This window comes from Gorilla gorilla, chromosome 1 (genome assembly GCF_029281585.2).
Source record: "Gorilla gorilla gorilla isolate KB3781 chromosome 1, NHGRI_mGorGor1-v2.1_pri, whole genome shotgun sequence".
Lineage (NCBI taxonomy): Eukaryota > Metazoa > Chordata > Mammalia > Primates > Hominidae > Gorilla > Gorilla gorilla.
In genome coordinates, this window is record NC_073224.2 from 9,093,473 (window position 1) to 9,106,587 (window position 13,115).

General features: G+C 38.8%; 1 protein-coding gene across 3 annotated transcripts in view; it reads left to right on the top strand.

Moving 5' to 3' along the window:
* The window catches only part of SMYD3 (SET and MYND domain containing 3), a 753,414-nt gene that overhangs the window by 145,677 nt on the left and 594,622 nt on the right, over positions 1–13,115 (top strand). For all 3 annotated transcript variants that reach the window (XM_019032483.4, XM_055373981.2, XM_055373976.2), the window contains exon 2: positions 4,376–4,439. In XM_019032483.4, the coding sequence (XP_018888028.3) occupies positions 4,376–4,439 (64 nt within the window). The remainder of the gene's footprint in view (positions 1–4,375; positions 4,440–13,115) is intronic.

A 13,115-nucleotide genomic window follows, 5' to 3' on the forward strand; every position in this document is an offset into this window, starting at 1 on the left:
ATACTGGCTTCAAAGAATGATTTAAGGAGGATTCCCTTTTTCTCTATCCTCTGGAATAGTGTCAATAGGATTGATACTGGTTCCTCTTTGAACGTCTGACAGAATTCAGCTGTGAATCCTTATGGTCCTAGACTTTTCTTGTTGGCAATTTTTAAAGAATTACTATTTCAGTCTTCCTGCTTGTTATTGGTCTGTTCAGAGTTTCTATATCTTCCTGGTTTAATTTTGGAGGGTTGTATATTTCCAGGAATTTATCCATCCCCTCTAGGTTTTCTAGTTTAGGCACATAAAGGTGTTCATAGTAGCCTTGAATAAACTTTTGTATTTCTGTGGTATCAGTAGTAATATTTCTCATTTCATTTCCAATTGAGCTTACTTGGATCTTCTCTCTTCTTTTCTTGGTTAATCTTGCTAATGGTCTATCAGTTTTATTTATCTTTTCAAAACCAGCCTTTTGTTTCATTTATCTTTTGCATTTTTTTTGTTTGTTTCAATTTCATTTAGTTCTTCTCTGATCTTTGTTACTTCTTTTCTTCTGCTGCATTTGGGTTTGGATTGTTCTTGTTTCTCCAGTTTTGTGAGGTGTAGCATTAGATTGTCTATTTGTGCTCCTTCAGGCTTTTTGATGTAGGCATTTAATGCTCCGAACTTCCCGCTTAGCACCGCTTTTGCTGTATTCCAGAGGTTTTGATAAGTTGTGTCACTGTTATTGTTCAGTTCAAAGACTTTAAATTTCCATCTTGATTTCATTGTTGACCCAACAATCATCCAGGAGCAGGTTATTTAATTTCCATATATTTGCATGGTTTTGAGGGTTCCTTTTGGAGTTAATTTCCAATTTTATTCCACTGTGGTCTGAGAGAGTACTTGATATAATTTTGATTTTCTTAAATTTACTGAGACTTGTTTTGTGCCCTATCATATGTTCTATCTTGGAGAATTTTCCATGTGCTGATGAATAGAATGTACATTCTGCAGTTGTTGAGTAGAATGTTCTGTAAATATCCATTAAGTCCATTTGTTCTAGGGTATAGTTTAAGTCCATTGTTTCTTTGTTGACATTCTGTCTTGATGACCTATCTAGTGCTGACAGTGGAGTATTAAAATCCCCCACTATTATTGTGTTGCCGTCTATCTCATTTCTTAGGTCTATTAGTAACTGTTTTATAAATTTGGGAGTTCCAGTGTTAGGTGCATATATATTTTGGATTGTGATATTTTACTGTTGGACTAGTCCTTTTATTGTTATATAATGTCCCTCCTTGTTTTGTTTAACTGCTTTTGCTTTAAAGTCTGTTTTGTCTATAAGAATAGCTACTCCTGCTTACTTTTGGTGTCCATTTGCATGGAATGTCATTTTCCACCCCTTTACCTTAAGTTTATGTGAGTCCTTATCTGTTAGGTGAGTCTCCTGAAGACAGCAGAAATTTAGTTGGTGAATTCTTATCCATTCTGCCATTCCATATCTTTTAAGTGGAGTATTTAGGTCATTTACAGTCAATGTTAGTATTGAGATGTGAGGTACTATTCCATTCATTGTGCTGTTTGTTGTCTGAATACCTTGTGTTTTTTTTATTGTGTTATTGTTATGTAGGTCCTGTGAAATTTCCGCTTTAAGGAGGTTCTATTTTGGTGTATTTCGAGGATTTCTTTCAAGATTTAGAGTTCCTTTTGGCAGTTCTTGTAGTGCTGGCTTGGTAGTGGCAAATTCTCTCAGCATTTGTTTGTCTTAAAAGACTGTATCTTACTTCATTTACGAAGCTTAGTTTTGCTGCATACAAAATTCTTGGCTGATAATTGTTTTGTTTAAGGAGGCTAAAAATAGGACCCCAATCCCTTCTAGCTTATAGGGTTTTGTTACAGAGGGGGTTCATAGATATCATGCAAGAAATAATTCAGGGTGAGTCCATAGAGTAAAGTGAAAGCAAGTTTATTAGGAAAGTAAAGGAACAAAAGAATGGCTACTCCATAGAGCAGCCCCGAGGGCTGCTGGTTGTCCATGTTTATGGTTATTTCTTGATTATATGCTAAACAAGGGGTGAATTATCCATGCCTCCCCTTTTTTGACCATATAGGGTAACTTCCTGACGTTGCCATGGCATTTGTAAACTGTCATGGCACTGATGGGAGTGTAGCAGTGAGGACCACCAGTGACCTCTGGTCACTCTTATCACTATCTTGGTTTTGGTGAGTTTTAGCCGGCTTCCTTACTGCAACCTGTTTTATCAGCAAGGTACTTATGACCTGTATTGTGTGCCGACTTCCAGTCTCATCCTGTGACTTAGAATGCCCTAACTGTCTGGGAATGCAGCCCAGTAAGTCTTAGCCTCATTTAACTCAGCTCCTATTAAAGATAGAGTTGCCCTGGTTCACATGCATGCCTCTGACAGTTTCTGCTCAGAAATCTGCTGTTGCTCTGTTAGGTTTTCTTTTATAGGTTACCTGATGCTTTTGCCTCACAGCTCTTGAGAGTCTTTCCTTCATCTTTGCTTTGGATAACCTCTTGACTGTGTGTCTAAGTGATGAGTTTCCCAGGTGTTCTTTGAGCTTGTATTTGGATGTCTAGATCTCTAGCAAGGTCAGACAAGTTTTCCTTGATTATTCCCTCAAATAATGTTTCCAAACTTTTAGATTTCTTTTTTTTTGTCTTGGGAACACCAGTTATTCTTAGATTTGCATGCTTAACATAGTCCCAAACTTCTTGGATGCTTGGCTCATTTTTTAAAATTCTTTTTTCTTTGTCTTTGATGGATTGGGTTAACTCGAAAGCCTTGTCTTCAAGCTCGGAAGTACTTTTTTCTGCTTGTTCGATTCTGTTGCTGAGACTTTCCAGTGCATTTTGCATTTCTCTAAGTGTTTCTTTGATTTCTAGAAGTTGTGATCATTTTTTATTTACGCTATTTCACTGAAGAATTTTCCTTTCATATTCTGTATCAGGTTTTTGATTTCTTTAAGTTGGAGTTCACTTTTCTCTGTGCCTCCTTGATTAGCTTAATAATTAACCTTCTGAATTCTTTTTCTTGCAATCCAGATATTTTATCTTGGTTTGGATCCATTGCTGGTGAGCCGGTGTGATCTTTTGGGGGTTGTTAAAGAGCTTGTTTTGTCATATTACCAGAATTGTTTTTCTGGTTCCTTCTCATTTGGGTGACTGTGTCAGAGGGGAGACATGGGACTCAAGGGCTGCTGTTCAGATACTTTTGTTCCAAGGGGTTCTCCCTTGATGTGGTGTTCTCCCTCCTCCCCCAGGGATGGAGCTTCCCGAGAGCCAAACTGCAGTGATTGTTTTTGCTCTTCTGGGTCTAGCCACCCAGTGGAAGTACTGGGCTCTGGGCTGGTACTGGGGAGTGACTGCTAAGAGTCCTGTGATCTGATGGAGGTAGCAGGGGCGTGAAGTGGACTCTACAAGGGCCCTTGGTTGTATTTTTGTTTAGTGTGCTGGTTTTGTGTTGGTTGGCCTCCAGCCAGGAGTTGGTGCTTTCAGGAACACATCAGCTGTGGTCCTACAGGGAGGAAGCAAACTTGCCCTAAGGTCGCCTGGTTACCTATTCAGGTTTCTTAGGTGGTAGGCAGGGCCATAGAGCTCCCAAGAGATTATGGCCTTTGTCTTTGGCACCCAGGGCTGGTAGAGAAAGACCACCAGGGGGCAGGGATAGGTGTGACTGAGCTCAGATTCTCCTTGGCTGGGGATTGCTGCGGCTGCTGTTGGGATGGGGATGTGGTTTTCAGTCTAATGGAGTTATGTTCCCAGGGTGATTATGGCTGCTTCTACTGGGTCACACAGGCCGCCAGAGAAGTGGGGGAAAGCCAGCAGTCACAGGCCTCATCCCGCTCCCACACAGCCCGCAGTCCTAAAGGCTGGTCTCACTCCCACCGTGCCCCCACAGCAGCACGGAGTCTGTTTCCAGGCAGCTGGTGACTGGGGCTGAGAACTTGCCCCAGACCACCAGCCTCCCTGCTGAGCAAGCAGGCAGCTCACATCTTTTCAGAGTCTCAGGGAGCCTGCAGTGGCGATACAGTTCCTTCAGAGGGTCTGTGGATTCTCTTAGTTTACCTGGTATGTTGCTGTGGCAGTTCTTGGATCAAAAGTTCCCCCACACGCTGCTCTGTCTGTCCGATCGGGAGCTGCAAGCTGGTCCTGCCTCTTCCCCGCCATCTTCTGTCAGACAAAAGGACTTAGTTTTTCTATCAGTGTCTCACATGGAAGGTTCAAGAGGAGGCTCATCCGTGTGAAAATCCAAATCTTAAGGGACTGTACATAATGGAGTAAACAGAACATACTGGTGTCTGTATGTTGACTTATGTTTTCTTTCTTCAACTACGTAGTATGTTTCCCACTCATTTCTTAATGCAGAATTAATTTTTTTCTCCACAGGAAGGAAAAGCTGATGCGATGCTCTCAGTGCCGCGTCGCCAAATACTGTAGTGCTAAGTGTCAGGTAAGACTTTTCGGCCATATATAAGTGAAGCTTTCAAATTCTTTACTCTTAAATTTGTCCTTCACTATACCTGTTGGCCTATGTCTACTTCTTTACAGCCTTTAATTTACTTTTACTTGTTATTCACCTGCTGAGTCACACAGGTTGCCAGGGACATTAAAATGTTAAAACTGATGTTAAATATATATGGTTAAAAATTGGGTGTGTGTGTGTATATGTCTACTATGTGAAAGTAAATGTCTATTCCTCCCCATCTTATTGCTCCCCAACTTCAATTCTCATTTCCACAGGCAATCACTGTTAAGTTTCTCATGTGTCTTTGCAGCATTTGCTTGTGCAGACATATTTGTGTATCTATATCCTATGTTTAAAAAAAACAAATATAGTTTAATCTGGCATTAATTCTTGTGTACTTTTTTTTTTTCATTTAACGATCTACTTTGGGGAACATTTTGTATCCCATATGTTTCATTGTATGAATTGACCATAATAATAATTTCTTTGTTAATGAATGCTTGGCACTTTTCTAATATTTGGTATTGCCAATAATGCACTTCACATCCTGTTTTGCACATTTTGCACACTTCCCCAAATTATTAGTAGGATAAATTCTTCTTATTGTATTGATTGTTGAAAGGATATATGCCTTTTGAATTTTTAAAGATAATGCCAAATTTCCTGCCAAGAGTTTGAGTTAATTTATGAGTACTGTTGTTAACATCTTTGAAATTCTTGAAAGGATGTATAATTAACATTCAGCATGACCTTTTCTTCTAACCTTATGATTAATCATTTAATAAGAAATGTAATTATGTCCTAATGAGTTACATCTTATTAAAAAGTCTAATTAGAGGTTTTGTGTCTATGTCACTTGCCTCCTCCCTGCCACCCTCCACTCATCCTTTTTGTTTCTTATGTTTTGTATATGCACACACACCTCCAGAGTTTCTTCTTTCCTTCTTTTAAATTTAGGCCATGCTTGTCTCAGGGGTTTTCTTCTCTCTCATTTTATCCTTTGAAAGTAATTTGAGACGACACAAAAAGTGGTCTTAATGGAAAAGAAATCAAAAGTTCAAAAATATCAAGGGTTCCAGGTTCTCATGCTAATTCTGGCATTTGCTGGTTAAATTATCTCAGGGAAAACACACACTGTGTGGGCCTCAGTTTCTGAATCTGTACTAACAATAAGAGTTAATATTTATTAGGCATCCACTGTGTGCCAGGCACTGTATTATTCCATTTGATTTTCCAAGAGTCTTGTGAGAATTAGGTACTATTATTATTTTTATTTTATTAATAAGGACAGTGAGGACAGAGGGACAGCCAACTTGCCAAATGTTCTGTAACTAGTAGGCTCTGAAGTTTCAGGAATGAAACCCAGGTATTCAGACTTTTAACTGCTCTTTTAAACCTAAATTCTGTTCTTGCTCTAACATTCTGATTAGGTCTAGTTTTCCATTATATATTGTATTATTCTTTTGTTTCTTGGCTTTTGGGTTTTTCTTTGGAGACCGTCTTGCTTTGTCTCTTGGAGTGGAGTGCAGTGGTGTTATCAAGTTCACTGTAGTCTTGAAATCCTGGGTTCAAGCGATCTCCCTGCCTCTGCCTCCTGAGCCACTGGGACTACAGGTACGTGCCACCATGGCCAGGTAATTTTAAAAAAAAATTTTAATGGAGACGAGATCTCACTGTTTGCCCAGGCTGATGTTAAACTCCTGAGCTCTAGTGATCCTCCTGCTTTGGCCTCCCAAAGTGCTGGGATTATAGGTGTCAGCCACTGTGCCCAGCCAATATAACACTTTCTAATTAAAATAGGATAGGAAATTTCAAAACAATAATATTATTTCCACCTCATTTTTTAAACAAAAGTTTTGTCGAAGCTAGAAAGATCCCTGATTTATGTAAGATTGTTACCAACAAGAGTAACTAAAAGCAAAAAGTGAAACATTAATACTGCTTTTTATACAGTATTCGTTCCAGAAAGGTTGGTTTATGGTGATGTTCTAGGTGTTTTATTCACGTGAAGCTCAGCTATTTGTTTCTAGGAACTTCAGATTAAACAGAGTACATAGAGAAGCGACAGATTATCATATTATTTGACACAAGTCTAGGCAAACTTGCTTTCTAATCTCAATGACCTAAACAGTTTATTAATAAAACATTTAATAAACAGTTTACTTAATAAAACATTTTTTCCCCCTGTTTTGTGACTATTTTTCCTCTAGTGCCACATCATCCTTTTGTAGTACACTCAGGGAAGAGAAAAGCCATTATCTGATTAGAATGAGTAGCAGGAGTTTGGTGGGGGGGTATGTCATTTTGATTCCCTGTAGTGCATGTGTTTTTACTACATATATTAGCTGTTTACTGTGGCATCAATAACAATGTCACTGTCAGATATACTGTGGAAGGTAACAGGAAAACAGCTAGCAAGATGAAGGATATATGTAATAACAGCTAGAGTATGTGTTTGTGTGTGTGTGGAGGGGGAGTTAAAGATTGGCCAGAACATATGCGTTTAAACTGCTGTGTTTATCTCAACCTTAAAATACAACATTAAACATTGTAATTATTGTGGATACCCACAAAACTGCGCAAAATTAAATGACATACTGAACTGTGAACAGTGATGAACAGAACGCAAAAGCACTTGGAATGGAAATTGAAACAGAGGATGTAAATCTGTAGTATAAAATCGATAATATGTATACCCCAGGGGGACATGATTTTGGTTCACTAGCTTAGCATTTGATGTGTGGGACCATGGCATCAAGTTGTCTGAGAGAGGCTATTGGGGTATTGCAGGTGTAACATGTGCCTTGTGCCCACAGGATGGTGTCAGTGCTATTGGTATTCACATTTCTTTCTTTCTGTTTTTTTTTTTTTTTTTTTGGAGACAGAGTCTTAGTCTGCTGCCCAGGCTGGGGTGCAGTGGCGCCGTCTCAGCTCCCTGCAACCTCCACCTCCCAGGTTCAAGCAATTCTTGTGCCTCAGCCTCCCCAGGTAGTTGGGACTACAGGCATGTGCCACCACACCCAGCTAATTTTTTGTATTTTAGTAGAGGTGGGGTTTCATCATGTTGACCAGGCTGCTCTCAAGCTCCTGATCTCAGGCAGTCTGCCAGCCTTGGCCTCCCAAAGTGCTGGGATTATAGCCGTGAGCCACCGCATCTGGTGCACATTTCATTTTTAAACATAAGCAATACAAGGTTATGTTTTTATTATAAAAACACCATATAGAATCATACAGGGTAAAACATAAAAGTCTTTCCCCAGCTTCCTTCCCCCACTTCTACTTCTGTTTTTCAGAGATAATCCATATGTGTCTATTTTATGGATGGAGGATATACACCAAACTATTGGTTTAAGCATCATATATAGCGTACACATCTACATATGTATTTACTCCTGTGTACAGTACTGTTTCTGTTACTGGTCAAAATATTTTTGTCATCAGTGGCTTTATATTCTGGTCCATACCTTATTATCAGGTGTCTATCATATAATTTCATAGAAGGAGGTCCAGTCTTTTTTCTCTATTGCCATAAACAGAACATCACACATGATTATGAGATCAAAGAAGAGGAGCAGGCTAAAATTTCTTATAAAAAAGCATTTTCAAAACAAAAAATGGCAGCAATGGTGATAGCAAGTAAGTCAATTTCAAGTAATTCACCAAGTATTATTTTACCTTTTGAGGATTTGATTGATAATATATATATTTCTAGTTGAATGAATTAATTGCTGGCAAAATAAGCAGTTAGGCACTCCATCAAATTGTAATTTATATACCTTTTAAAAGCACTGTATTAGCAGATACAAGCTCTATTTTATATTGATAATTATAGACCTCTTTAAAAATGTGAATCGTATTTTTGGGTTTACATTTTATGCTTAGTTGTAGAATGATTTGATTCATATTCGATGGGTAGAAAATTAATCCCACATTAGTAAGCACTTAACAGAGTGATTTAATAGGCTGGTTCTTAGACTACCATACCCAAAGCAGTGATAATGAAGGAAGTCAAGCTTTGTTTATTTCATAAATTCGGCCTGAAACTGATAGGCTTTGCACGGAATGTACTGTAGGTAAGTCAGCTTTGTATCTAACTGTCAACACAAAGGGAGTGCTACATGAAGTTTAAAACGATTTGGTCGTATTTCAGTTTTTGACCTCCACAGGTGTCTGGAGCCGGAAGTTTTTCTTTTCTTACTTTACCTTTGCCTGCTGTGTGATCTTATCTGCTCCTGTGACTTCAAGTGGCATCTGTATATTAATCCTTCTCAAGACTCCGTCTCCAGCCTCCTTTGTCCTGATTTCCACTTGGCTGTTGCACAGGCGTCTCTGGTGTAACATGTGTAAATCTGAGTACATTATCTTCCCCCAGACCCACTTCCCTTCATGTTTTCCAGCCTCAGTGAACAGTTCCACCAGCCACCCAGCAGTCTGAGTTGCCAGGTGTCATCTCCGATTCTCATCCTTTCTTGGCCACACATCCATGTAGTCATCATGTCGTGCTGATTTTACTATTTTACTGCTGAAAGATCTGAATTGGTTCCCTTCTCGTCAGCTTCTTTAGTACTACCTGTTTCCATGGTCTCTTTTCTGGATTAGCTGCATTGTTAACTACGATTCTTTCCAACTTCTAGTTTATTTTCTACACAGGAGTTAGAGTGATTATTATGCTCTAAGTCCTGGCGGTTGGTGTGATAAGTAATAGGCAGTGAGCAAGTAAATAAGGTCCTGACTTTGATAAAGCTTCTGTTATGGAGTAGAGAGACAGTGACAAATGCCCATGATTATATGATTGAATGTGATTGGGGTGAGCACAAACTCACCTGTGAGTAGGTGGATACAGAAGGGTTTCCTGTAGAGGTGACATTTAACCTGAAATCTAGAATTAATGTAGCTCTTTCTGCTTTTCTTTTGATTAGTGTTAGCACGGTATATCTTTCTCCATCCATGTACATTTAATCTATTTATATGTAAAATGGGTTTCTTGTGGATGACATATGGTTGGGTTTTGTGTCTTGATCCACTGCGACCATTCCTGTCTTTTATTTGATGCATTTAGATCATTGACATTCAAAGTGATTATTGATATAGTTGGGTTAATATTTATCATATCTGTTTTCTATTTGTTGCCCTTGTTATTTGTTCTGATTGTTGTCTTTCACTATTTTTTGCCTTTTGTGGTTTCAATTGAGCATTTTGTATGATTTCATTTCTCTTCATTAGCACATCAGATATAGATATATCTCCTTTTTTAGTGATTGCCCCAGAGTTTGCAATATATGTTTACGACGAATCCAAGTTTACTCTCAAATAACGCTTTACCACTTTACAGGTAGAATGAGTACCTTAGAATATAACAAAATACTTTTAATTCCTGCTCCCGCTCTTTAAAAAAAATTGTTTTAGAAATGGGATCTCTCTCTGTCACCCAGGCTGGAGTGCAGTGGCCTGAACACCCCTCACTGCAGCCTCGACCTCCTCAGTTCAAGTCATCCTCCTTCCTCAGCACCTCCTCAAATAGCTGGGACTACAGGCGTGCACTACCATGCCTGGCTACTTTTTGTATTTTGTGTGGGGATGGGATTTCGCTATGTTGCCCAGGCTGGTCTCGAACTCCTAAGCTCAGGCAGTACACCTGCCTCAGCCTCCCAAAGTGCTGGGATTACAGGGCTGAGCCACTGTGCCTGGCCCCTGCTCCCTCTCTTATGTCATTTATTTAGCTTATACATAAACATACATAATTAAATACATTGATGCTATTAGCAGTCTTTTGAACAAACTATTATCTGTTAGATCAATTAAGAATAAGAAAAATGAAAGTTTTTATTTTACCTTCACCTATTCCTTCTTTGATTCTCATTCTTTCTTTATGTAGATCTAAGTTTCTAACCTTTATAATTTTCCTTCTCTCTGCAGAATTTCTTTTAACATTTCATGCGGGTGGGTCTACTGGCAATACATTTCCTCAACTTTTGTTTTCCTGAAAAAGTCTTTATTTTCCCTTCACTTTTGAAGGGTAATTCCACAGGGTACAGAATTCTAGATTAGTAATTTTTTTTTCTCTCAGTACTTTATTTCATTCCACTCTCTTGTACATGGTTTCTGAGAAGTTGGCTATGATTCTTTGTTCCTCTATATGTAAGTTGTTTATTTTAGTCTGTTTTGTGCTGCTATAATAGAATAACTGACACTGAGTAATTTATAAAGAACAAAAATTTATTTTTATTGTTTCAAATTTATTTAATTTGTTTTCAACATTTATTTTATATTCTGGGGGTACATGTGCGGGTTTTCTACAAAGGTATACTGTGTGATCCTGAGGTTTTGAGTATGACTGAACCTGTCACCCAAGAAGTAAGCATAGTACTCAAAAGGTAGTTTTTCAACCCTTGCACCTCCTTCTCCTTCCCCTTCCTTATATTCTCCAATGTCTGTTGTTCCCATATTTATACACTTGTGTACCCAATTTTAGCTCCCACTTGTGAGAACATACTGTATTTGATTTCCTGTTTCTGTGCTACTTTGCTTAGGATAATGGCCTCCAGCTGCATCCATTTTGTTGCAAAAGACATATATATATATATTTTTTTTCCGAGACAGAGTCTTGCTCTGGCACCCAGGCTGGAGTGCAGTGGCACGATCTAGGCTCACTAAAACCTCTGCCTTCCACGCTCAAGTAATTCTCATGCCTCAGCCTCCTGAGTAGCTGGGATTACAGGCACCTGCCACCATGTCTGGCTAATTTTTGTATTTTTAGTAGAGACAGGGTTTCACCATGTTGGCCAGGCTGGTCTCGAACTCCTGACCTCAGGCAATCCACCTGCCTCGGCCTCCCAAAGTGCTGGGATTACAGGCATGAGCCAATGCGCCCGGCCCAAGGACATGATTTTATTCTTTTTTATGGCTTCATAGTATTTGATGGTGTGTATATATATATATATATATAGCATTTTCTTTATTCAATCCACCAGTGATGGGCACCTAGATTGATTCCCTATCTTTGCTATTGTGAACAGCGCAGGGAGAGACATATGGGTACATGTGTGTTTTTGGTAGAATGACTTATCTTCCTTTGGGTATATACCCAGTAATGGAATTGCTGGGTCACATGGTAGTTCAAGACTTAGTTCAAGTCTCCAAACTGTCTCCACAGTGGCTGAACTAATTTACATTCCCACCATCAGTGTATAAGTGAAGAGTGGAAATTTGTTGACTCACATTTCTGGAGGCCTGGAAATTCTATATTAAGATGGCTATATGTAGTGAGGGCCTTCTTGCTGTGACATCACATGGTGGAAGGGCCAAGAGACAAGAGGGCATCAAATACTGGAATTAATCCTGCCCATGAGGACAGAGCCTTCATGGCTGAATCACCTCTTAATGGTCCCACCTCTTAACACTGATATAATGGTAATTAAATTTCAACATGAGTTTTGGAGGGTACAGACCTTCAAACCATTGCACACACCTTTCAAGTGTTTTGAGATTTTCAGAAAATGACATATTACTGAAACCATTTCAGTATCTATGAACACCTAAAACAGACATATACTTATCTTTAGCTATAAAAATCTGGCTTCTGTCAGTATTTTAAAAAACTTTTGATTTTCTGTAGTTTGAAAATGACATGCCTAAGTATAGATTTTTGGACTTTTATCCTGCTTGGTGTTCTCTGAGTTTCCTGGATCTGTGGTTTGGTGCCTGGCATTAATCTGGGAGAACTTCTCAGTCATTATTACTTCAAATATTTCTTCTGTTCCATTCTCTCTTTATTCTTCTTCTGACATATCCTATTACACATATCTTATACCTTTTTATAATCATTCCACAGTTCTTGGATATTCTGTTTTTTTTTATAAAGTATTTTTTCTCTTTGCTTCTTAATGTTGGTGGTTACTATATTGAGATAATTTCAGCTCAGAGATTCTTCTCTCCAGCTACATCCAGTCTGCCAATAAGATATCAAAGGCATTCTTTATTTTTGTTGGTGTTTTTGATCTAGCAGTTCTTCTTGGTTTTTAGAATTTCTGTTTCTATGCCTGTATCCCCTGTCTGTTCTTGCATGCTGTCTCCTTTTCCACTGGAATCCTTAGCATATTAATTATAGTTTTTTAAAATTCCTAGTCTGATAATTCCAACATCCTTGCCATGTCTGAGTCTGGTACTAATGCTCGCTCTGTCTCTTCAAACTATGTTTTTTTGCCTTTTAGTATGTGACATAGTTTGGTTGTGTCCCCACCCAGATCTCCTCTTGAATTGTAGTTCCCATAATCCCCATGTGTCGCGGTAGAGACCAGGACCAGGTGGAGATAATTGAATCGTGGGGGCAGTATCCCCCATCCTGTTCTCTTGATAGTGAGTTAGTTCTCACAAGATCAGATGGTTTTATAAGGGGCTTCCTGCTTCGCTGGGCACTTCTCCTTCCTGCTGCCATATGAAGAAGGATGTGTTTGCTTCCCCTTCCACTACGATTATAAGCTTCCTCCACAGCCCTGTGGAACTGTGAGTCAATTAAACGTCTTTCCTTTATAAATTACCCAGTATTGAGTGTTTTTTCATAGCAGCATAAGAATGTACTAATACAGTATGTCTTATAATTTTTTCTTGATAGCTAGACGTGATGTAAAAGGAACCACTGTAAATAGGCCTTTAGTAGTGTGA